We start from the raw sequence: 25,565 nt of genomic DNA, 5'->3' as shown, positions 1-25,565 counted from the left end.
CTTTATAGTCTAGCCACCTAACCGTGGGATACAGAAACTGAATAGCAGGGAAAGGGTAGAGGGATAGACGGACGGATGGACGGACGGACAGACAGACAGACAGACAGACAGACAGACAGACAGACAGACAGACAGACAGACAGACAGACAGACAGGGAAATTGAAAGAGAGGTGTGGAGGACTAGCAACTCCAACCTTTCTCTATATAACCTGAACCTTGTTAAGTTAGAAGCAGCTACTTTTTTTTCTTCGTCTGTTGTAAATCTATTAGCGCTATGGAGCCCTCTGTAAGGTTCCTTGTTTTAGGCCTGTTTTATGAGAATAAATTAAGGCTAACTCCACTCCACCCTAATTATACTAGATTGAGAACATTTTACTTACAAATGACAAGCCAATGTCTGGTAGTTTAATTGGCAAATTGTTTTGCTGCCTGGTCACCGTCATGAGTAAAGTATTCAAAGTAGGGTTTAAATATCTTTTTTTAAATAGCTCCTAAATAAAAAAAAGTATAAAACACCTAGGCGTTGTCCTAAATCCCTATATAGGGAATAAGGGTGCCGTTTAGAACGCACTCTGTGTAAAGTAGGGCACAGGAACTTGAGGTACGACGACAAGACACTGTCTAATGCCTTGAAAGAAGGCTTCCAACATCAAAGTAACGTCAGGAATCACCTCAGGTTATACAGTGACAGTATCATGGTGCTTCTTTATAAAATATGTTAGAAATATGTCATCTATAAAAAGGTATGTAAAATAGCAGAAAAATATGAAAATATATTAATTTCTCTGAAATAAAATGACACCTGTTGTTGCCCTTCGATGAGTGTACTGTACCATTTTGCTTTGCCATCTCGGCATAACAGTCTATGGAAGCGTTAAAAACGGCAAAGGCATAGTTTACCGGAGTTTGAAGGTGCATCAGAAATGGCACCCTACCCCTATATAGTGGACTATTTTTGACCAGATTGCTATGGGCCTTGGTCAAAAGTAGTGCACTACATAGAGAAAAGGGTGAACTTTTGGAACGAAGCGGAGTTTAAGACTTGAAGGCAAAATGTTTATTTGTATCTCTTTCCCCATTATTCTCTTCTTGAGGCTTTGCAGTAACATACAGAAATGTACATGTAAACACCGCCCACTGTCAATCCAGAAACAGAAAAATACAAATCCCTTTGTTTTTTAAATTAGAAATTTTACCCCTTTTTCTCCCCAATTTCGTGGTTGTAGTAGCTACTATCTTGTCTCATCGCTACAACTCCCGTACGAGCTCGGGAGAGACGAAGGTTGAAAGTCATGCGTCCTCCGATACACAACCCAACCAAGCCGCACTGCTTCTTAACACAGTGCGCATCCAACCCGGAAGCCAGCCGCACCAATGCGCCGGAGGAAACACCGTGCACCTGGCCACCTTGGCTAGCGCACACTGCGCCCAGCCCACCACAGGAGTCGCTGGTGCGCGATGAGACAAGGACACCCCTACCGACCAAGCACTCCCTAACCCAGGTGACGCTAGGCCAATTGTGCGTCGCCCCACAGACCTCCCGGTCGCGGCCGGTTACGACAGAGCCTGGGCGCGAACCCAGGGACTCTGATGGCACAGCTGGCGCTGCAGTACAGCGCCCTTAACCACTGCGCCACCCGGGAGGCCCTGTCCCTTTGTTTTCTATAAACTAATGTTAAAAAACACACTAAGGAAGGAGCTTGTAGTTACAGTACGTACTGGCACAGCACTGATTGGCAGTCACAGTGAAAGCGATCTGAAGACAGAGCAGCGGTCTAAAACCAGATCAGACCAGCCCCACCCTCAAGATGTCCAGTGCATTGACTGTTGACTGAGCTGGACAGGGCCCAGTGGAAGACCCAGACAGAGATACAGGCTTCGTCCCAAAATGGCACCATATTTCCTACATAGTACCTTGACCAAAGGGTAGTGCAATATATAAAGTCAGTTCACTGCTATCCAATCATGCCCACCACACACATGGCAGAAATAAGGGAAAATATATAAATATGCTAACAACTTTGTTAAAAAGTCCTTCCCTTTTTAATCTTCTTTCTCAAAAAGTCTCTCTCCGTGGTTCTCAGGAGTGAGTCCATCTGATGGGTATCCAGTGAGTGTCTGTCTCCATCTTCTTCAGAGCCCCATTCAGTTCACTGAATGCTGCTGTCAGGTCGTCGTTGACGATCACCTTCTCAAACAAGTGGCCGTATTGGCTCTCCATCTGCTGGCCGGTGCTCACCATTTCCAGGAAGTCCTCCTCCTGTTGGACAAGAATATCATGGAATAGAATAGATATTTTACTGTCTGTTTTGAGAAAAAAATAAATGTACTTTCTGCTTATCTCAGGGTCAAGCTGTTGTCGATGGCCTATGAAGAAAGAGTAACGGGCATGAGTTAGGGAGACATTCACATAAACACAAACATAACAGCCATTAAACACAAATAAACAGACAGAATGACCCAATCTGTCATGTCTTATTCCGCTCCCCCTCTCTGGTGCTCATTTTCGCCTGTTTACTTATTATTACACACACCTGCCACCATCGTCACCTGCGTCTCACCTGGACTCCATCACTTCTATGATTACCTCCCCTATATCTGTCACTCCCTTTGGTTCTTTCCCCAGGCAGTATTAGTTTCTCATGTCCAGACGCTACTCTTGTTTTGTATTGTCCTAGTTATTATTAAAGTCACCCCCTGTACTTGCTTCCTGACTCCCAGCGTCTGCATTACACAAACAGATAGCTGCTTGACCCTGAAGGTCACCTAGACCTCTTTACAAAACCTTACACACAAAACCACAAGGAATTTTCATTGGATATAAAATAAAATAGCTACATAGCTACATAGCTAGCTACATAGCCGTCTTTGTATCAAAGATAATTGTGTAGTCTAGAGCGATTTTCTAGGTTAGCTAGCCAGCTATTGTCGTTCTTTTAACGCAACGTAACGTAATCAACACTGCTAGCTAGCCAGCTAGCCCCGAATAGCAGCACTGTAGAAACTATTACACTCAACGGAACGACTTGATTAGTGTAGTGTCAACAACGCAGCCACTGCCAGCTAGCCTACAAAGTCAACAACGCAGCCACTGCCAGCTAGCCTACTTCAGCAGTACTGTATCATTTTAATCATTTTAGTCAATAAGATTCTTGCTACGTAAGCTTAACTTTCTGAACATTCGAGACGTGTAGTCCACTTGTCATTCCAATCTCCTTGCATTAGCGTAGCCTCTTCTGTAGCCTGTCAACTATGTGTCTGTCTATCCCTGTTCTCTCCTCTCTGCACAGACCATACAAACGCTCCACAGCGTGGCGGCCACCCTAATCTGGTGGTCCCAGCGCGCACGACTCCACGTGGAGTTCCAGGTCTCCGGTAGCCTCTGGAACTGCCGATCTGCGGCCAACAAGGCAGATATGCCTCCCTCCAGTCCCTCGACTTCTTGGCACTGACGGAAACATGGATCACCACAGATAACACTGCTACTCCTACTGCTCTCTTCGTCCGCCCACGTGTTCTCGCACACCCAAAGCGTCTGGTCAGCGGGGTGGTGGCACCGGGATCCTCATCTCTCCCAAGTGGTCATCTCTCTTTCTCCCTTACCCATCTGTCTATCGCCTCCTTTGAATTCCATGCTGTCACAGTTACCAGCCCTTTCAAGCTTAACATCCTTATCATTTATCGCCCTCCAGGGTCCCTCGGAGAGTTCATCAATGAACTTGATGCCTTGATAAGCTCCTTTCCTGAGGACGGCTCACCTCTCACAGTTCTGGGCGACTTTAACCTCCCCACGTCTACCTTTGACTCATTCCTCTCTGCCTCCTTCTTTCCACTCCTCTCCTCTTTGACCTCACCCTCTCACCTTCCCCCTACTCACAAGGCAGGCAATACGCTCGACCTCATCTTTACTAGATGCTGTTCTTCCACTAACCTCATTGCAACTCCTCCAAGTCTCCGACCACTACCTTGTATCCTTTTCCCTCTCGCTCTCATCCAACACTTCCCACACTGCCCCTACGGATGGTATGCCGTCCCAACCTTCGCTCTCTCTCCCCCGCTACTCTCTCCTCTTCCATCCTATCATCTCTTCCCTCGGCTCAAACCTTCTCCAACCTATCTCCTGATTCTGCCTCCTCAACCCTCCCTCTCCTCCCTTTCTGCATCCTTTGACTCTCTATGTCCCCTATCCTCCAGGCCGGCTCGGTCCTCCCCTCCCGCTCCGTGGCTCGACGACTCATTGCGAGCTCACAGAACAGGGCTCCGGGCAGCCGAGCGGAAATGGATGAAAACTCGCCTCCCTGCGGACCTGGCATCCTTTCACTCCCTCCTCTCTACATTCTCCTCCTCTGTCTCTGCTGCTAAAGCCACTTTCTACCACTCTAAATTCCAAGCATCTGCCTCTAACCCTAGGAAGCTCTTTGCCACCTTCTCCTCCCTCCTGAATCCTCCTCCCCTCCCCCTCCTCCCTCTCTGCAGATGACTTCGTCAACCATTTTGAAAAGAAGGTGCACATCCGATCCTCGTTTGCTAAGTCAAACGACACCGCTGGTTCTGCTCACACTGCCCTACCCTGTGCTCTGACCTCTTTCTCCCCTCTCTCTCCAGATGAAATCTCGCGTCTTGTGACGGCCGGCCGCCCAACAACCTGCCCGCTCGACCCTATCCCCTCCTCTCTTCTCCAGACCATTTCCGGAGACCTTCTCCCTTACCTCACTGCTCATCAACTCATCCCTGACCGCTGGCTACGTCCCTTCCGTCTTCAAGAGAGCGAGAGTTGCACCCCTTCTGAAAAAAACCTACACTCGATCCCTCCGATGTCAACAACTACAGACCAGTATCCCTTCTTTCTTTTCTCTCCAAAACTCTTGAACGTGCCGTCCTTGGCCAGCTCTCCCGCTATCTCTCTCAGAATGACCTTCTTGATCCAAATCAGTCAGGTTTCAAGACTAGTCATTCAACCGAGACTGCTCTTCTCTGTATCACGGAGGCGCTCCGCACTGCTAAAGCTAACTCTCTCTCCTCTGCTCTCATCCTTCTAGACCTATCGGCTGCCTTCGATACTGTGAACCATCAGATCCTCCTCTCCACCCTCTCCGAGTTGGGCATCTCCGGCGCGGCCCACGCTTGGATTGCGTCCTACCTGACAGGTCGCTCCTACCAGGTGGCGTGGCGAGAATCTGTCTCCTCACCACGCGCTCTCACCACTGGTGTCCCCCAGGGCTCTGTTCTAGGCCCTCTCCTATTCTCGCTATACACCAAGTCACTTGGCTCTGTCATAACCTCACATGGTCTCTCCTATAATTGCTATGCAGACGACACACAATTAATCTCTCCTTTCCCCTTCTGATGACCAGGTGGCGAATCGCATCTCTGCATGTCTGGCAGACATATCAGTGTGGATGACGGATCACCACCTCAAGCTGAACCTCGGCAAGACGGAGCTGCTCTTCCTCCCGGGGAAGGACTGCCCGTTCCATGATCTCGCCATCACGGTTGACAACTCCATTGTGTCCTCCTACCAGAGCGCTGAGAACCTTGGCGTGATCCTGGACAACACCCTGTCGTTCTCAACTAACATAGGCGGTGGCCCCTCACACAGGAAGCGGCGCAGGTCCTAATCCAGGCACTTGTCATCTCCCGTCTGGATTACTGCAACTCGCTGTTGGCTGGGCTCCCTGCCTGTGCCATTAAACCCCTACAACTCATCCAGAACGCCGCAGCCCGTCTGGTGTTCAACCTTCCCAAGTTCTCTCACGTCACCCCGCTCATCCGCTCTCTCCACTGGCTTCCAGTTGAAGCTCGCATCCGCTACAAGACCATGGTGCTTGCCTACGGAGCTGTGAGGGGAACGGCACCTCAGTACCTCCAGGCTCTGATCAGGCCCTACACCCAAACAAGGGCACTGCGTTCATCCACCTCTGGCCTGCTCGCCTCCCTACTACAGACCTCAGCCCAGTCAAAACTGTTCGCTGCTCTGGCCCCCAATGGTGGAACAAACTCCCTCACGACGCCAGGACAGCGGAGTCAATCACCACCTTCCGGAGACACCTGAAACCCCACCTCTTTAAGGAATACCTAGGATAGGATAAAGTAATCCTTCTCACCACCCCCTCTTAAAAGATTTAGATGCACTATTGTAAAGTGGCTGTTCCACTGGATGTCATAAGGTGAATGCACCAATTTGTAAGTCGCTCTGGATAAGAGCGTCTGCTAAATGACTTAAATGTAAATGTTAAATAAAAAGCCTAAAAGCAGAAAACATATCTGTGATTGACAAAACATATCTGTGATTGACAAAACATATCTGTGATTGCCAAAGAGACAGACAAAACCAACAGATACATAATTGATACATAATTGATACATGCCACTTTGGACACTTTACTGTATATACAAAAGTATGTGGACACCCCTTCAAATGAGTGGATTTGGCCATTTCCCGTTGCTGACAGGTGTAAAACAAATTGAGGTGAAGTCAAGGTGACAGGTGTATAAAATGCAACCTCTATAGACAAACACTGGCAGTAGAATGGCTTTACTGAATGGCCTTACTTTCCCGACCCCTCCAGTCTCAGCCTCCAGTATTTATGCTGCAGTAGTGTCGGGGGGCTAGGGTCAGTCTCTTATACCTGGAGTATTTCTCCTGTCTTATCCGGTGTCCTGTGTGAATTTAAGTATGCACTCTCTAATTCTTTCTTTCTTTCTTTCTTTCTTTCTTTCTTTCTTTCTTTCTTTCTTTCTTTCTTTCTCTCTCTCTCTCTCTCTCTCTCTCTCTCTCTCTCTCTCTCTCTCTCTCTCTCTCTCTCTCTCTCTCAGAGGACCTGATCCCTAGGACCATGCCTCAGGACTACCTGGCCTGATGACTCCTTGCTGTCCCCAGTCCACCTGGCTGTGCGGCTGCTCCAGTTTCAACTGTTCTGCCTGCGGCTATGGAACCCTGACCTGTTCACCGGACGTGCTACCTGTTCCCTGACCTGCTGTTTTCAACTCTCTAGAGACAGCAGGAGCGGTAGAGATACTCTGAATGATCGGCTATGAAAAGCCAACTGACAACTACTCCTGAGGTGCTGACCTACTGTGATTATTATTATTTGACCCTTCTAATCATCTATGAACATTTGCACATCTTGGCCATAATTTCTACCCGGCACAGCCAGAAGACTGGCCACCCCTCATAGCCTGGTTCCTCTCTATGTTTCTTCCTAGGTTCTTGCCTTTCTAGCGAGTTTTTCCTAGCCACCTGCATTGCTTGCTGTTTGGGGTTTTAGGCTGGGTTTCTGTACAGTATTTTGTGACAACGGCTGATGTAAGAAGGGCTTTATAAATACATTTGATTGATTGATTGACTGACTGAAGAGCTCAGTGACTTTCAACGTGGCAACGTCATAGGATGCCACCTTTCCAACAAGTCAGTTTGCCAAATTTCTGCCCTGCTAGAGCTGCCCCGGTCAACTGTAAGTGCTGTTATTGTGAAGTTGAAACATCTAGGAGCTCACGGAATGGGACCGGCGAGGGCTGAAGCACACAGCGTGTAAAAATCGTTTGTCCTTGGTTGCAATGCTCACCACCAAGTTCCAAACTGCCTCTGGAAGCAACGTCACCAGAAGAACTGTGCGTCGAAAGCTTAATGAAATAGTTGAATTGGAACAACGACTGCAAGCCAGGCCTTAGCGCCCAACATCAGTGCCCGACCTCACTAATGCTCTTGTGGCTGAATGGAAGCAAGTCTCCGCAGCAATGTTCCAACATCTAGTGGAAATCCTTCCAAGAAGACTGGAGGCTGTCATGGAAGCAAAGGGGGGACCAACTCCATATTAATGGCCATGATTTTGGAATGAGATGTTCGACGAGCAGGTGTCCACATACTTTTTGACATGTAGTGTATATAACTCCTGACCCCACCGCTAGCCTGGTCCCTTATATGTTTGTGCTGTTTTGCAACTACGATGGAGATTGGCAAGACAGCAGAACTAGATCTGGGATCAGGCTATGCTAATTAATCATAGCTCCCTAGACAACTTATTACCTGGTTAGCGTTTTAGGACCTATTTCTTGCCCAGTCATCCCTTCCTGATGGTATTAGACTGCCCTGTGAAATGTTTATATGGGCTGATCCATTCCAGCCTCAGACAAAGGAACATGGCATGGTTAGAGAGGCTATAGCGGCCTTCTGAAATCAAATAAAATCACATTTTATTTGTCACATACACATGGTTAGCAGATGTTAATGCGAGTGTAGCGAAATGCTTGTGCTTCCATTTCCGACAATGCCGTAGTAACCAATGAGTAATCTAACCTAACAATTCCACAACTGCTACCTTATACACACAAGTGTAAAGGGATAAAGACTATGTACATAAAGATATATGAATGGGTGATGGTACAGAACGGCATAGGCAAGATGCAGTAGATGGTCTCGAGTACAGTATATACACATGAGATTAATGAGTAATGTAGGGTATGTAAACATTATATTAAGTGGCACTGCTTAAAGTGGCTAGTGATACATTCTTGTGACATCAATTCCCATTATTAAAGTCAGTATGTTGGCAGCAGCCACTCAATGTTAGTGGTGGCTGTTTAACAGTCTGATGGCCTTGAGATAGAAGCTGTTTTTCAGTCTCTCAGTCCCTGCTTTGATGCACCTGTACTGGCCTCGCCTTCTGGATGATAACGGGCTTAACAGGCAGTGGCTCGGATGGTTGTTGTCCTTGATGATCTTTATGGCCTTCCTGTGACATCGGGTGGTGTAGGTGTCCTGGAGGGCAGGTAGTTTGCCCCCGGTGATGTGTTGTGCAGACCTCACTACCCTCTGGAGAGCCTTACGGTTGTGGGTGGAGCAGTTGCCATACCAGGTGGTGATACAGCCCGACAGGATGCTCTCGATGGTGCATCTGTAAAAGTTTGTGAGTGCTTTTGGTGACAAGCCGAATTTCTTCAGCCTCCTGAGGTTGAAGAGGCACTACTGCGCCTGTCCAGTCTCTAGGTAACAAGGTAGACGAAATTAGGGCAAGTGTTTCCTTCCAGAAAGACATTCGTGATTGTTGCATACTCTGTTTCATTGAAACATGGCTCTCTGGGGACATGCTGTCGGTGTCAGTACAGCCACCGGGATTCTTTGTATGTCAGGCCGACAGGAATAAACATCTCTCTGGAAAGAAGAAGGGGGGGGGCTGTGTGCTTCACAATGAATGCCTCATGGTGTAATCATAACAACGTACAGGAACTCAAGTCCTTCTGCTCACCTGACCTAGAATTCCTTAAAATCAAATGCCGGCCATATTACCTCCCAAGATAATTCTCGTCAGTTATCTTCACAGCTGTGTACATTCCCCCTTAAACAGCCCTCAAGGAACTTCCCTGGACTCTATGTAAACTGGAAACCATATATCCTGAGGCTGCATTTATTGTGGCTGGGGATTTTAACAAAGCAAATTTAAGAATTCTATCAGCATAGTGATTGCACTACGCACGGGGGTAATACACTCGATCACTGCTACTCTAACTTCCGAGACGCATACAAAGCCCTCACCTGCCCTCCCTTCGGTAAATCCGATCACGACGCCATCTTGCTACTACCGTCTTATAGGCAGAAACTCAAACAGGATGTACCAGTGACTAGAACCATTCAATGATGGTGTGACCAATCAGACTCCACGCTTTAAGATTGTTTTGATCACGCGACTGGGATATGTTCCAGTCAGCCTCAGAGAACAACATTGATCTATTCGCTGACTCGGTTTCATAAAATAGTTTACAAAAGAAGTGCATTGGAGATGTTGTACTCACTGTGACTATTAAAACCTACCGTAACCAGAAACAGTGGATGGATGGCGGCATTTGTGCAAAACTGAAAGTGCAAACTCATTTAACCATGGAAAGAGGTATGGGAATATGGCTGAATATAAACAGTGTAGTTATTCCCTCCGCAAGGCAATCAAACAATCTAAATGCCAGTACAGGGACAAAGTGGAGTCGCAATTCAACTGCTCAAACATACGTCTCGTATGTGGCAGAGTTTACAGGAAATTACGGACTACAAAAAGAAAACCAGCCACGTCAAGGATGCCGATATCACGCTTCTACACAAACTAAACACCTTCTTTGCCCGCCTTGAGGATAATACGGTGCCCGCTAACAAGGGCTGCGCCCCCCCCCCTCCTCCTTCTCCGTGGCTGACGTGAGTAAAACATTTAAACGTGTTAACCCTCGCAAGGCTGCTGGCCCAGATGGCATCCCAAGTCACGTCCTCAGAGCATGCACAGACCAGCTGGCTGGTGTGTTTACAGACATATTCAATCGCTCCCTATTCCTGTCTGCTGTCCCCATATGCTTCAAGATGGCCACCATTGTTCCTGTACCCAAGAATGCCCCGTCGCACTCACTTCTGTCATCATGAAGTGCTTTGAGAGACTAGTCAAGGATCATATCACCTCCACCTTACCGGCCACCCTAGACCCACTTCAATTTGCATACTGCCCAAAAAGTTCCACAGATGATGCAATTGTCATCACACTGCATACTGCCCTAACCCATCTGGACAAGAGGAATACCTATGTAAGAATATTGTTCATTGACTACAACCCAGCATTCAACACCATAGTACCCTCCAAAATCTTCAAACAGCTGGAGGCCCTGGGTCTCAACCCCACCCTGTGCAATTGAATCCTGGACTTTCTGACGGGCCGCCCCACAAGGTAGGAAACAACATCTCCATGTAGGAAACAACATCTCCACTTTGCTGACCCTCAACACTGGGGCCCCACAAGGGTGCGTGCTCAGCCCCCTCCTCTACTCCCTGTTCACCCACGACTGCGTGGCCACGCACACCTCCAACTCAGTAGTGGGCTTGATTACCAACAATGATGAGACAGCCTACAGGGAGGAGGTGAGGGCACTCGGAGTGTGGTGTCAGGAAAACAACCTCTCACTCAACATCAACAAAACAAAGGAGATGATTGTGGACAGCAGAGGGAGCACCTCCATGTACATGTCGAAGGGACAGCAGTGGAGAAGGTGGAAAGTTTTAAGTTCCTCTGCGTATACATCACAGACAAACTGAAATGGTCCACCCACACAGACAGTGTGCGGTCTGCACAGGGTGGTGAGGGTGGTGCGGTCTGCACAGCGCATCGCTGGGGGCAAACTATCTGCCCTCCAGAACACCTACAGCATCCAATGTCACAGGAAGGCCAAAAATATCATCAAGGACAACAACCACTGCCTGTCACACCGCTACCATCAAGAAGGTGAGGTCAGTACAGGTGCAGCAAAGCTTGGACCGAGAAACTGAAAAACAGCTTCTATCTCAAGGCCATCAGACTGTTAAACGGCCATCACTAACACAGAGAAGCTGGTGCCTCCATACAGGCTTGAAATCATTGGCCACTCTAACAAATGGATCACTAGTCACTTTATTATTGCCACTTTAATAATGATGTTTACATGTCTTGCATTACTCATCCCATATGTATATACTGTATTTTATACCATCTATTGCACCTCGCCTATGCCGCTCGGTTATTGCTCATCCATATACAGTGGCAAGAAAAAGTATCTGAACCCTTTTGAATGACCTGGATTTCTGCATTAATTGGTCCTCAAATTTGATCTGATCTTCATTTAAGTCACAACAACAGACAAACATAGTGTGCTTAAACTAATAACACACAAATTATTATATTTTTCTTGTCTGTATTGAATACATCATTTAAACATTCACAGTGTAGATTGGAAAAAGTATGTGAGTCCGCTAACCTGGAGTCCAATCAATGAGATCAATGAATGAGACTGGAGATGTTGGTTTGAGCTGCCTTGCCCTATAAGACATCCCCCAAACAGCCGGCAGGGCCGACATCCTCGTTATTTGCAAGTGGAAGCGACACAGGTACAGAGGACAAAGAGGCGGATGCCGGATCAGGACCCGAAAAAGGCGAGTGGGAAAGCTGCTGTTACCGTCAATACTACTCGCCAACGTGCAATCATTGGACAATAAACTAGACGAGGTACGATCACAAATATCCTACCAACGTGACATCAAAAACGGTAATATCCTATGTTTCACGGAATTGTGGCTGAATGACGACATGGATATTCAGCTAGCGGGAAACACGCTGCACCGGCAAGATAGAACAGCACACTCCGGTAAGATGAGGGGGGCAGTCTGTGCATATTTGTAAACAACAGCTGTTCTAAGGAAGTCTCGAGATTTTGCTCACCTGAAGTAGAGTATATTGTGATAAATTGCAGGCCACACTACTTGCCTAGAGAGATTTCAGCTATACTTTTTCGTGGCTGTTTATTTACCACCACAGACAGATGCTGGCACTAAGACCGCACTCCGTCAGCTGACTAAGGAAATAAGCAAACAGGAAACCACTCACCGAGATGTGGCGCTCCTAGTGGCCGGAGACTTTAATGCAGGGAAACTTAAGGAATGTTTTGCTATCACAGACTGGAACATGTTCCGGGATTCTTCCGATGACATTGAGGAGTACACCACATCAGTCACTGGCTTTATCAGTAAGTGCATCGAAGACGTCGTCCCTACAGTGACTGTACGTACATATCCCAACCGGAAGCCATGGATTACAGGCAACATTCGCACTGAGCTAAAGGTTAGAGCTGCCGCTTTCAAGGTGCGGGACTCTAACCCGGGAAGCTTTCAAGAAATCCTGCTATGCCCTGTGACGAACCATCAAACAGGCAAAGCGACAATACAGGGCTAAAATTGAATCATACTACACCAGCTCCGACACTCGTCTTATGTGGCAGGGCTTGCAAACTATTACAGACTACAAAGGGAAGCACAGCCACGAGCTGCCCAGTGACACAAGCCTAGCAGATGAGCTAAATCGCTTCTATGCTCACTTCGAGGCAAGCAACACTGAGGCATGCATGATAGCATCATCTGTTCCAGGCAACTGTGTGATCACGCTCTCCGTAGCCGACGTGAGTAAGATCTTTAAACAGGTCAACATACACAAGGCTGCGGGGCCAGATGGATTACCAGGACGTGTGCTCCGGGCATGTGCTGACTAACTGGCAGGTGTTTTCACTGACATTTTCAACATATTCCAAGATGGCGTAGCAATCGGACGTGTGTTTTGTCTTGTCCCGTCCTGTCTAGTGTAAATATAGTTTTCTTCGTTTTTTTTTCTTTCTGTATATATTTCGTACATATTTTAATCTCACTTTCAAATTAGAGCTGAATATACTCTCCTGCAACCCGCATCACCCAATGTGGTACGGATCTGCTTTTTCTATACTTTACTTTAGAACCGGAACCACCATCAGAAGCTAGCCAGCTAACTAGCTACTAGCTCGTACTCAGTTAGCCATTGCTAGCGGTCTTCAAAGCTAACTAGGACACCAGCGCGACATCAACCCAGAGCATATCAGACTGCTCTTTCTCTACCACATCTCCGGATTCCTACCGCAAGCTCTGAACCTTTACACCGGATCATCGCAACTAGCTAGCTGCAATCCGAGTGGCTACTCCTGGCTAACGTCTCTGTCCCAAAACAAGCTACAGTTAGCCTTGAGCTAAGCCCATCTCCCGACTAGCCGAAGAGGCCCAACAATACCTCTTTTGCCAATTGGCCTGGACCCTTTACTGCCGACACGGAGCCCCGCCGATCCATCACGACTGGTCCGCCGACATAATCGTCCGAGGTGGTTTCAACAGGCTTTTTCGTTGCGACATCGCCAAAGATCCATCTGCTGGCCAAGGCCCGCGAGCTTTCTGAAACGCTGTGTCTCCAGCTCACCCAGCGCACTAGAGCTCCTGTAGCATACTACTGGGCTACAATTACCCGGGCCCACGACCGGTCTGTCGATGTCACCGCAAGAAGAGGAATAAACAGACTCACCCCATCGCGACGTCCCCCAAAGGTTAGCTCTCTAGCCCTCGCTATCTCCCTGCTTGCTAATTCGGCCTGCTAACGGCTAGCTTGTCTAGCCCGGGCCTACGAACTGTTAGCTTGTTAGCACAGGCCTGCTAACCATCTGGCTCACTGCATTCCAAACACTCTGAACCCATTTACTTTCTATCTCTCTTTGATTTTTATTTTGTTTATACCTTCCGGAAACCTGCCTCACCCACTGTGATACGGAATCGCTATCACCTTTAATTTTTATGACACACTCAAGAACCTCCAGACGCTAACCAGCTAACTAGCTACAAGCTATTTAGTCATTGTTAGTTTTTAAAAAAAAAACCTGGATAACACTGGCCAGCCCAGCTTCCCTGCCCATCCACCGCTGCCCCCTGGACACTGATCTCTTGGCTACATAGCTGACGCACGCTGGACTGTCCATTAATCACGGTACTCCATTCTGCTTGTTTGTTTTATCTGTCGGCCCAGTTGCCTAGTCAACGCCATTTTACCTGCTGTTTGTTGTGCTAGCTGATTAGCCTCGCCTACTGTTTTTAGCTAGCTTTCCCAATTCAACACCTGTGATTACTGTATGCCTCGCTGTATGTCTCTCCCAAATGTCAATATGCCTTGTATACTGTTGTTCAGGTTAGTTATCATTGTTTTAGTTCACAATGGAGCCCCTAGATCCACTCTGCATACCCCTGTTACCTCCTTTGTCCCACCCCCACACATGCGGTGACCTCACCCATTACAACCAGCATGTCCAGAGATACAACCTCTCTCATCATCACCCAGTGCCTGGGCTTACCTCCGCTCTACCCGCACCCCACCATACCCCTGTCTGCGCATTATGCCCTGAATATATTCTACCATGCCCAGAAACCTGCTCCTCTTATCCTCTGCCCCCAACGCTCTAGGCGACCAGTTTTGATAGCCTTTAGCCGCACCCTCATACTACTCCTTCTCTGTTCCGCGGGTGATGTGGAGGTAAACCCAGGCCCTGCATGTCCCCAGGTACCCTCATTTGTTGACTTCTGTGATCGAAAAAGTCTTGGTTTTATGCATGTCAACATCAGAAGCCTCCTCCCTAAGTTTGTTTTACTCACTGCTTTAGCACACTCTGCTAAACCTGATGTCCTTGCCGTGTCTGAATCCTGGCTCAGGAAGGCCACCAAAAATTCAGAGATTTCCATACCCAACTATAACATCTTCCGTCAAGATAGAACTGCCAAAGGGGGCGGAGTCGCAGTCTACTGCAGAGATAGCCTGCAAAGTAATGTCATACTTTCCAGGTCCATACCCAAACAGTTTGAACTACTAATTTTGAAAATTACTCTCTCCCGAAACAAGTCTCTCACTGTTGCCGCCTGCTACCGACCCCGTCAGCTCCCAGCTGTGCCCTGGACACCATTTGTGAATTGATCGCCCCCATCTAGCTTCAGAGTTTGTTCTGTTAGGTGACCTAAACTGGGATATGCTTAACACCCCGGCAGTCCTACAATCTAAGCTAGATGCCCTCAATCTCACGCAAATCATCAAGGAACCCACCAGGTACAACCCTAACTCTGTAAACAAGGGCACCCTCATAGACGTCATCCTGACTAACTGGCCCTCCAAATATACCTCCGCTGTCTTCAACCAGGATCTCAGCGATCACTGCCTCATCGCCTGTATCCGCCACGGAGCCGCAGTCAAACGACCACCCCTCATCACTGTCAAACGCTCCCTAAAACACTTCTGTGAGCAGGCCTTTCTAATCGACCTGGCCCGTGTATCCTGGAAGGACATTGACCTCATCCCGTCAGTTGAGGATGCCTGGTCATTCTTTAAAAGTAACTTCCTCACCATTTTGGATAAGCATGCTCCGTTCAAAAAATGCAGAACCAAGAACAGATACAGCCCTTGGTTCACTCCAGACCTGACTGCCCTCGACCAGCACAAAAACATCCTGTGGTGGACTGCAATAGCATCGAATAGCCCCGTGATATGCAACTGTTCAGGGAAGTCAGGAACCAATACACGCAGTCAGTCAGGAAAGCTAAGGCCAGCTTCTTCAGGCAAAAGTTTGCATCCTGTAGCTCCAACTCCAAAAAGTTCTGGGACACTGTGAAGTCCATGGAGAACAAGAGCACCTCCTCCCAGCTGCCCACTGCACTGAGGCTAGGAAACACGGTCTCCACCGATAAATCCATGATTATCGAAAATTTCAATAAGCACTTCTCAACGGCTGGCCATGCCTTCCGCCTGGCTACTCCAACCTCGGCCAACAGCTCCGCCCCCCCCGTAGTTCCTCACCCAAGCCTCTCCAGGTTCTCCTTTACCCAAATCCAGATAGCAGATGTTCTGAAAGAGCTGCAAAACCTGGACCCGTACAAATCAGCTGGGCTTGACAATCTGGACCCGCTATTTCTGAAACTATCTGCCGCCATTGTCGCAACCCCTATTACCAGCCTGTTCAACCTCTCTTTCATATCGTCTGAGATCCCCAAGGATTGAAAGCTGCCGCAGTCATCCCCCTCTTCAAAGGAGGAGACACCCTGGACCCAAACTGCTATAGACCTATATCCATCCTGCCCTGCCTATCTAAGGTCTTCGAAAAGCCAAGTCAACAAACAGGTCACTGACCATCTCGAATCCCACCGTACCTTCTCCGCTGTGCAATCTGGTTTCGAGCCGGTCACGGGTGCACCTCAGCCACACTCAAGGTACTAAATGATATCATAACCGCCATCGATAAAAGACAGTACTGTGCAGCCGTCTTCATCGACCTCGCCAAGGCTTTCGACTCTGTCAATCACCAAATTCTTATCAGCAGACTCAACAGCCTCGGTTTTTCGGATGACTGCCTTGCCTGGTTCACCAATTACTTTGCAGACAGAGTTCAGTGTGTCAATCAATTCTCGGGCCGACTCTTTTCTCTGTATATATCAATGATGTTGCTCTTGCTGCGGGCGATTCCCTGATCCACCTCTACGCAGACGACACCATTCTATATACTTTCGGCCCGTCATTGGACACTGTGCTATCAAACCTCCAAACGAGCTTCAATGCCATACAGCACTCCTTCCGTGGCCTCCAACTGCTCTTAAACGCGAGTAAAACCAAATGCATGCTTTTCAACCGATCGCTGCCTGCACCCGCATGCCCGACTAGCATCACCACCCTGGATGGTTCCAACCTTGAATATGTGGACATCTATAAGTACCTAGGTGTCTGGCTAGACTGCAAACTCTCCTTCCAGACTCACATCAAACATCTCCAATCAAAAATCAAATCCAGAGTCGGCTTTCTATTCCGCAACAAAGCCTCCTTCACTCACGCTGCCAAGCTTACCCTAGTAAAACTGACTATCCTACCGATCCTCGACTTCGGCGATGTCATCTACAAAATGGCTTCCAACACTCTACTCAGCAAACTGGATGCAGTCTATCACAGTGCCATCCGTTTTGTCACTAAAGCACCTTATACCACCCACCACTGCGACTTGTATGCTCTAGTCGGCTGGCCCTCACTACATATTCGTCGGCAGACCCACTGGCTCCAGGTCATTTACAAGTCCATGCTAGGTAAAGCTCCGCCTTATCTCAGTTCACTGGTCAAGATGGCAACACCCATCCGTAGCACGCGCTCCAGCAGGTGTATCTCACTGATCATCCCTAAAGCCAACACCTCATTTGGCCGCCTTTCGTTCCAGTACTCTGCTGCCTGTGACTGGAACGAATTGCAAAATCGCTGAAGTTGGAGACTTTTATCTCCCTCACCAACTTCAAACATCAGCTATCCGAGCAGCTAACCGATCGCTGCAGCTGTACATAGTCTATAGGTAAATAGCTCACCCTTTTTCACCTACCTCATTCCCATACTGTTTTTATACTGTTTTTATTTATTTACTTTTCTGCTCTTTTGCACACCAATATCTCTACCTGTACATGCCCATCTGATCATTTATCACTCCAGTGTTAATCTGCAAAATTGTATTATTCGCCTACCTCCTCATGCCTTTTGCACACATTGTATATAGACTGCCCATTTTTTTCTACTGTGTTATTGACTTGCTAATTGTTTACTCCATGTGTAACTCTGTGTTGTCTGTTCACACTGCTATGCTTTATCTTGGCCAGGTCGCAGTTGCAAATGAGAACTTGTTCTCAACTAGCCTACCTGGTTAAATAAAGGTGAAATAAAATTAAAAAAAAAAAATGTCCCTGATTAAGTCTGTAACACCAACGTGTGTTACAACCCAAGACTAAGGAGATTATTGTGGACTACAGGAAAAGGAGGACCGAACACGCCCCCATTCTCATCGACGGGGCTGTAGTGGAGCAGGTTGAGAGCTTCAAGTTCCTCGGTGTCCACATCAACAACAAACTAGAATGGTCCAAACACTAAGACAGTTGTGAAGAGGGCATGACAAAGCCTATTCCCCCAACAGGAAACTAAAAAGATTTGGCATGGGTCCTGAGATCCTCAAAAGATTCTACAGCAGCATCACTGCCTGGTACGGCAACTGCTCCGCCTCTGACCGCAGGGCACTACAGGGTAGTGCGTACGGCCCAGTACATCACTGGGGCTAAGCTGCCTGCCATCCAGGACCTCTACACCAGACGGTGTCAGATGAAGGCCCTACAAATTGTCAAAGACCCCAGCCACCCCAGTCATAGACTGTTCTCTCTACTACCGCATGGCAAGTGGTACCGGAGTGCCAAGTCTAGGACAAAATGGCTTTTCAACTGTTTTTACCCCCAAGACCCCTGAACAGGTAATCAAATGGATACCCGGACTATTTGCATTGTGTGCCTCCCCCAACCCCTCTTTTTATGCTGCTGCTACTCTCTGTTTATCATATATGCATAGTCACTTTAACCATATCTACACGTACATACTACCTCAATCAGCCTGACTAACCGGTGTCTGTATGTAGCCACGCTACTTTTATAGCCTCGCTACTGTATATAGTCTGTCTTTTTACTGTTGTTTTATTTCTTTATCTACCTATTGTTCACCTAATACATTTTTTGCACTATTGGTTAGAGCCGGTAAGTAAGGTCCACACCTGTTGTAGTCAACGCACATGACAAATAAACTTTGATTTGATGTGAACTATGTCTTGAACAAAAGAGATCTCAGAGGAACTAAGATTAAGAATTGTAGATTTGCATAAAGCTGGAAAGGGTTACAAAAGTATCTCTAAAAGCATTGATGTTCATTAGTCCACGGTAAGAAAAATTGTGTATAAATGGAGAAAGTTCAGCACTGTTGCTACTCTCCATAGGACGGGCCGTCCTGCAAAGACGACTGCAAGAGCACAGCACAGAATGCTCTATGAGGTTATGAAGAATCCTAGAGTGTCAGCTAAAGACTTACAGAAATCTCTGGAACATGCTAACATCTCCGTTGACGAGTCCACTATGCATAAAACACTAAACAAGAATGGAGTTCATGGGAGGACACCACAGAGGAAGCCACTGCTGTCCAAACAAACATTGCTACACGTCTGAAGTTTGCAAAAGTGCACCTAGATGTTCCAAAGCGGTACTGGCAAAATATTCTGTGGAAACTACAGTTGAGTTGTTAGGGAAGGAACACAACACTGTGTGGAGAAAAAAAGGCTCAGCACACCAACATCAAAACCTCATCTCAACTGCAAAGTATGGTGGAGGGAGCATTATGGATTGGGGCTGCTCTGCTGTCTCAGGGCCTGGACAGCTTGCTATCATCGACGGAAAAATTTATTCTCAAGTTCATCAAGACATTTTGCAGGAGAATGTTAGGCTGTCCGACCAAATTGAAGCTCAACAGAAGTTGGGTGATGCAACAGGACAACGACCCAAAACACAGAAGTAAATCAAGAACAGAATGGCTTCAACAGAAGAAAATACACCTTCTGGAGTGGCCCAGTCAGATTCCTGACCTCAACCCGATTGAGATGCTGTGGCCAGACCTCAAGAGGGCTGTTCACACCAGACATCCCAAGAATATTGCTGAACTGAAACAGTTTTGTGAAGAGGAATGGTCCAAAATTCCTCCTGACTGTTGTACAGATCTGATCTACAGAACTACAGAAAACTTTTGGTTGAGGTTATTGCTGCCAAAGGAGTGTCAACCAGTTATTAAATCCAAGGGTTCACATACTTTTTCCACCCTGCACTGTGAATGTTTACACTGTGTGTTCAATAAAGACATGAAACCATATAATTGTTTGTGTGTTATTAGGTTAAGCAGACCATTTGTCTATTATTGTGACCTTGATAAAGATCAGATAAAATTGCATGACAAATTTATGCAGAAATCCAGGTATTTCCAAAGGGTTCACATACTTTTTCTTGACACTGTGTTTATATGTATATATTCTCATTCCATCCCTTTACTTAGATGTGCGTGTATTAGGTAGTTGTTGTGGAATTGTTAGATTACTTGTTGACATTGTTGCACTGTCGGGACTAGAAGCACAAGCATTTTGCAACACTTGCAATAACATCTGCTCACCATGTGCATGTGACCAATAACATTAGATTTGATTTGATTTAGCTAGCTCCTTTTTCTAAAGGAACACTGGGCTTCAGATCTCCGCTGAGATATGGTCACACTCAGGGACTCTGCCAAACAACACAGATATAAATACTGTACACATACTGTATACTGACACATTCATAGGCAGGAACACAAACAGAAACAAACAAATTGATGCACAAAAACACACCGACGACAGACACTGACGACACACTTACACAGACAGACAGAAGAATACAATTTCAGAATGTTCCCCTTGCTAGTGGTTTTAACACCTCATAGTTGATTAGTCGTGCAACTAAAGTGGTCACCATGGTCACCATGGTCACCATGACACGGTCACCATGACACGGACTGCGTTTTCAAGCCAGTCTACAAACATTTACATTTCAGTCATTTAGCAGACGCTCTTATCCAGAGCAACTAGGGTTAAGTTCCTTGCTTAAGGGCACATCAATAGATCGTTCATCTAATCGGCTCGGGGATTCAAACCAGCAACCTTTCAGTTACTGGCGCAATGCTCTTAACCATTAGGCTACCCTGCCTCTGAATGCCAACACATCCCTCCATTGTATTTGTATGTATTATGGATCCCCATTAGCTGCTTCCCTGGGATGCAGCAAAATTAAGGCTTTTATATACAATTAAAAACATTACATTACAGATTTCACAACACATTAAGTGTGTGCCCTCAGGCCACTACTCTACTCTATTATGGACAGACCTCTTCCCATCTCAGATACTGTTGCATCAATATGTTTTGACCATGACTCTCTCTCTCTCTTTCTCTCTCTCTCATCTACTGTACAAGGCAGTAAAAATCCACCCACATTATCTCACAGTCTATTGTCTTCTGTGAGAAGACATGATGGTTTTATCATCCTCTGTCTCGGAGGAAGGGATAAGGTTGAGGAGGGAGCACTCGGTTCGTTGGCCTGGGCTGAGAGGAAGTTGAAGCGGCTCAGTCTGTCGGTCCGTCCACCATATATTCCCTCCAGTGATCTGAGGCTGCTGATCCTTGGTAGCCTTCCTTTGTGGTCAGCCCTCAGAAAGCCTAGAACCGCTGGATGTGGACCCAGTGACCCAGGCTACATCCCAAATAGCTCCCTATTCCCTATATAGAGCACCCATTAGAGCTCTGGTCAAAAGTAGTGGTGCAGGGAATAGGGTGCCATTTGGGAAGCACACTCAGCTACTACTGCCAGCAGCTCTCCAACCCTTTGAACCTTAGACCAGAAACTGGCAGCCATAGAGATACATTCAATTATTGAATTCTATGCTTGCAGCAGGGCAGTGGGGTAGACATGGACAGAACGAGCCCTAGAGATGCTGTGTATGCCATTTCCATGTCAACCAGTCAGTCAGTGTCCATGCCATGGCATGTCTCCCTCTCTATGATCATAGCAGGCCAGGTAAGGATGACCGTTTATATTATGGGGAGAGAAGGAGAGAAAGAAAGAAAACAAGAACAAGAGAGAAACAGACAGACAGACCAAGATGGACAGATAGGGAGAGGAAGAGAGAGAGATAGGGACAGAAAGACAGGGAAAGAGAGAGAAAGACAAAGAGAGAGAGAGAGGAAGAGAGAAAACCAGAGACAGAGACGAAGAAAATGAAAGAGACAGAGAGAGAAACAGACACCAAGAAAGAAACAGAGACCAAGAAAGGGACAGAGATCTCAGAGCCAGCATCAGGACTCATCCCTCTCTTCAGTCTCTTCTCAGTCCTGGCCATCAGCAGGAGTACTTGGCCATCCCCTCGGCCCTCAACGGAAAATCTGCTTTTATTCATATACATAAAAAGCACCTGCCCTATGTATTAAAATGACATAAAATATCAAAACCGATCTGGTTCGGCAAAGAGGTCCCAGATTTACTCTGAAAGAAGACATAATGTCATTGCTTTGGCTAGAGGGAAAGGTGAGATACCCTATCTCATGATCCCTTTACTTATTATACTGCTATTACTAGGAATAGGAATCTGGACACATTCATTACCATATTTCAGTATATATCTGATTATATCAGAGTTTTTGGGGCTCATATTAAGTGTCAGACACATTTAAAAGCAGATATGAATGTAGTACAGGTTAAACAATAGAGCAGTATACAGCTCTGTTTAAACAATGAAAAGTCTGTTCTCCAGAAGTCTGGATGGGACAATGGATTATTCTAACAGACCCGAGCTGCTGCCTCTAGCATTCTCACTGAAATAAATACAGCAGGACGAGAATAAAATACCGCTGTGACATTTCCACCAAACAAGGTTTTTCTTTATTTCTTTAATAGCTGGGATCTGATGGTTTAAAACTCTGCCTGTCAATCTCTATAAAGGTTTACAGAAAGGACTTTGGCGACTGGACATATTCCAACCAGGTAACAAAAATAAACGTTGAGGTTGCATTTATGTTACCTGAGAGAACTATTAGATCTAATAAAGGTATTATAGTCCAGAGCAAGTCTCAAAAGTCTGCCCTGTCTCTGACAACTAGCGCTTACTGTTCATAGGAGTCACACTGAGAGCAGAGAGAGACTTTCACCCAAAAGTCATACAACGGTCGATAGCGTGGCCTTTGACCTCTGACCTCTGTCTGACCTCTCACCCCACAGGATGGTCATCATCGTGTATGATGGCACTGCTTATATACCTACGGCCTCGTCACTAACCTTTACGCCTTAATCATTTTCTTTTTTCTTATTGAGATAAAAAGAAAAACACATCAGAGATCTCAGAGATGTTGACAGTAAATGACTGGGATGTGGTCATACTGACTTGAATACAGTATGTCAGCATGTCAGTGCGGTGATTCGCTGAATGTGTGTAATCATTTCATGCTTTAAGTAAGGATGACTTTAAGAATAGCTGCTGAGCCTCTGACGTGTTTAAAATAGTGACGGTACATCTCAGTGACGGCTCAATGGAGGATGTTTTGTGTGAGAGCTGACCTGCTGTGTGCAACCCTGTCCTTTTCCAGAGCCCTGCTGTGCTTTGCTGCGCTGTGTGTTGCGTTAGGTCATGGTGAACACACAGAGAGGTGTGTGTGGAGTAACACCTCAGAGTGGGTCTGAGGTTGTGTTCCAGATGGCTCCCTATTCCCTTTATAGTGCACTACGTTTAACCAGGACCCATAGGGCTCTGGTCCAAAGTTGTGTACTATATAAGGGGGCGGCTTGAGGCGTCTTTACCATTCGGCCATCAGATGAGCCGCCAGCCAATCTGATCTACACCTGCGGCCGCCCGGCCAACACACACCTACTTCCCCCTCCTCCTCTACGCTCCCCTCTCACAGCCCTGTTTGACGGCGACCTTGTGGAAAGCCTCCACACCTCCAACATCACAGTCAGACTCTCTCTCCCTCTTTCTCCCTCCTCTCCTCTCTCATTCTCACCTCCCCCTCCCCCTCTTCTCTGTCTCTCTATCCCCCCTCCCCTTCTCTCCTCATCGACCCAGCTTGTGGCTGTGACCAGGGCTATGGCCCGTAGCGTGGCCCCACGTAGGGAGAAACGACCTGACGGGGGCTGGGAAAGCCATCAGCCACCACTACGGCAACACGCGTCAGGCTAATTGGTTTCACGTGGGGCCCGGCTGTGAGTTGTGACTGGCTGGTGTATAAAGGTGTGTAACACACACACATGCACGCAGGTATCCAGACACGCACCCACAAGCAGACGCGCGCACACACACACACACACACACACACACACACTAGCCTGCAGCAGAAAAGTGTGTGTAGTAAAGATGACATCACCACTACCACAGCTAGCTGCCCCAGAGCCCCAGATGGTCTCTGTTATTCCTTTAGGTGGGCTTCAGGGAGGAATAAACTGCGAGGGTCTCTGATAACCTCCCTCTTGTTAACCAGCAGCTAGGCCATGTGGTACTCTAACACTACTGGATCACCTTTGGACCCACCTTATAACGTCACATTTATGAGGCTTCTGAGTGGTGCAGCAGTCTAAGGTACTGCATCTCAGTGCTAGAGGGATCACTACAAACCCTGGTTCAATTCCAGGCTGTATCACAACCGGCTGTGATTGGGAGTCCCATAGAACGATGCACAATTGGCCCAGTGTCGTCCGGGTTAGTGTTTGGCCGGGGTGGGCCGTCATTGTAAATAAGAATTTGTTCTTAACTGACTTGCCTAGTTAAATAAAGGTAAAATATATAAACATAAACATGGAAGTAAACACACCACGTCACTTTTACAGAAGACGTCTGAGTGGGAAGTGTGCTTCCAATGCAATTAAACAACCCATTCTGTGAATATTTCTTTTTTTTTTCAAGTTTGAAAAAATAATGTGTTATTCTAAAACACTGCCTGTTTTACCGGAGTATTTTACTTGCAACTTTGTTTCAAGACTTCTCTGTCACTGTGCCATTTTTGACAAGGTGAAACATTCAAAGGTTTCCTTCTCTTGGCAAAGGAGAAAAGGCTTCTCTTGATAATATGAAAAGATTTCAAAGTTTATGTTGATGTGTCCATACCGAGAATGGCGTGGCGGATCCCTTGTCGTCCTTGCCTGAGATGACCTTAGCGTTCCTTCTGGTCTCCCGCAGGCGCTCGATGGGCGGCGGCTTCACAAACACCACGTAGGGTTTCAACTCTGCCGTCCTCAAGTGCTTTATCATCTGCAACACACAGAGGAGAGAGAAACAGATGCAGTAAGAAAAAGGACCTACTGATTGAAACCATTTCAAAGTACACAGAATCCCAGAGGATGACACATGAATGTGTGAAATCCAAGGTGATCCTCGACCAAGGGAAGGTGCTCTATGGGTGACAGGTTATTAGTCTTCAAACAACGAGGACCTCGGTCCTCCCAACACATTAGTCAGGGGAGTAGAGGATACGACTGGGTCTTGTTGCTCTATCTGGAGATATCGCATTGTGAACGAGTGAAATTAGTCACAGATCTCAGTCTGTCGAGCTGGTCTGTCCCAGCACTGAGGCGATGAAACATTACAAGGCTGGGTCGCGTTGACACGTAGCATGCAGCATGTGTGTGTGTGTGTGTGTACTGAACCGCAGCAGAGTGGAGTGTTAACCAGCGCTGGTCTGCTTCCTCTCTCGCTGTGTTCTGGGAAGCGGGTCCAAAACCCCAGGCCGACACAAAGGTTGTGCCCCAAATGGCACTCTATACCCTATCTAGAGCACTACTTTTGATCATAGGGCC

General features: G+C 47.0%; 1 protein-coding gene across 8 annotated transcripts in view; it reads right to left on the bottom strand.

The window, feature by feature from the left end:
* Positions 1-1,043: 1,043 nt before the first annotated feature.
* LOC118383018 (MAGUK p55 subfamily member 7-like) overlaps positions 1,044-25,565 on the bottom strand; it is a 268,329-nt gene continuing 243,807 nt past the window's right edge. For 7 of the 8 annotated variants that reach the window (XM_052506919.1, XM_052506917.1, XM_052506888.1 and 4 more), the window contains 2 exons: positions 24,877-25,020; positions 1,044-2,261 (listed from right to left, as the gene is read on the bottom strand). In XM_052506919.1, coding sequence (XP_052362879.1) covers positions 2,082-2,261; positions 24,877-25,020 — 324 coding nt within the window. In that variant the 3' untranslated portion in view covers positions 1,044-2,081. Of the gene's footprint in view, positions 2,262-8,027; positions 8,126-24,876; positions 25,021-25,565 lie in introns of all 8 variants that reach the window. The other variant, XR_008112793.1, reaches the window with a different exon arrangement.

The sequence above is a fragment of the Oncorhynchus keta genome, chromosome 4, assembly GCF_023373465.1.
Source record: "Oncorhynchus keta strain PuntledgeMale-10-30-2019 chromosome 4, Oket_V2, whole genome shotgun sequence".
In the NCBI taxonomy this organism is placed as follows: domain Eukaryota; kingdom Metazoa; phylum Chordata; class Actinopteri; order Salmoniformes; family Salmonidae; genus Oncorhynchus; species Oncorhynchus keta.
Note: the sequence above shows the minus strand (reverse complement) of the source record. Positions and strands in the feature narration are given on the sequence as shown.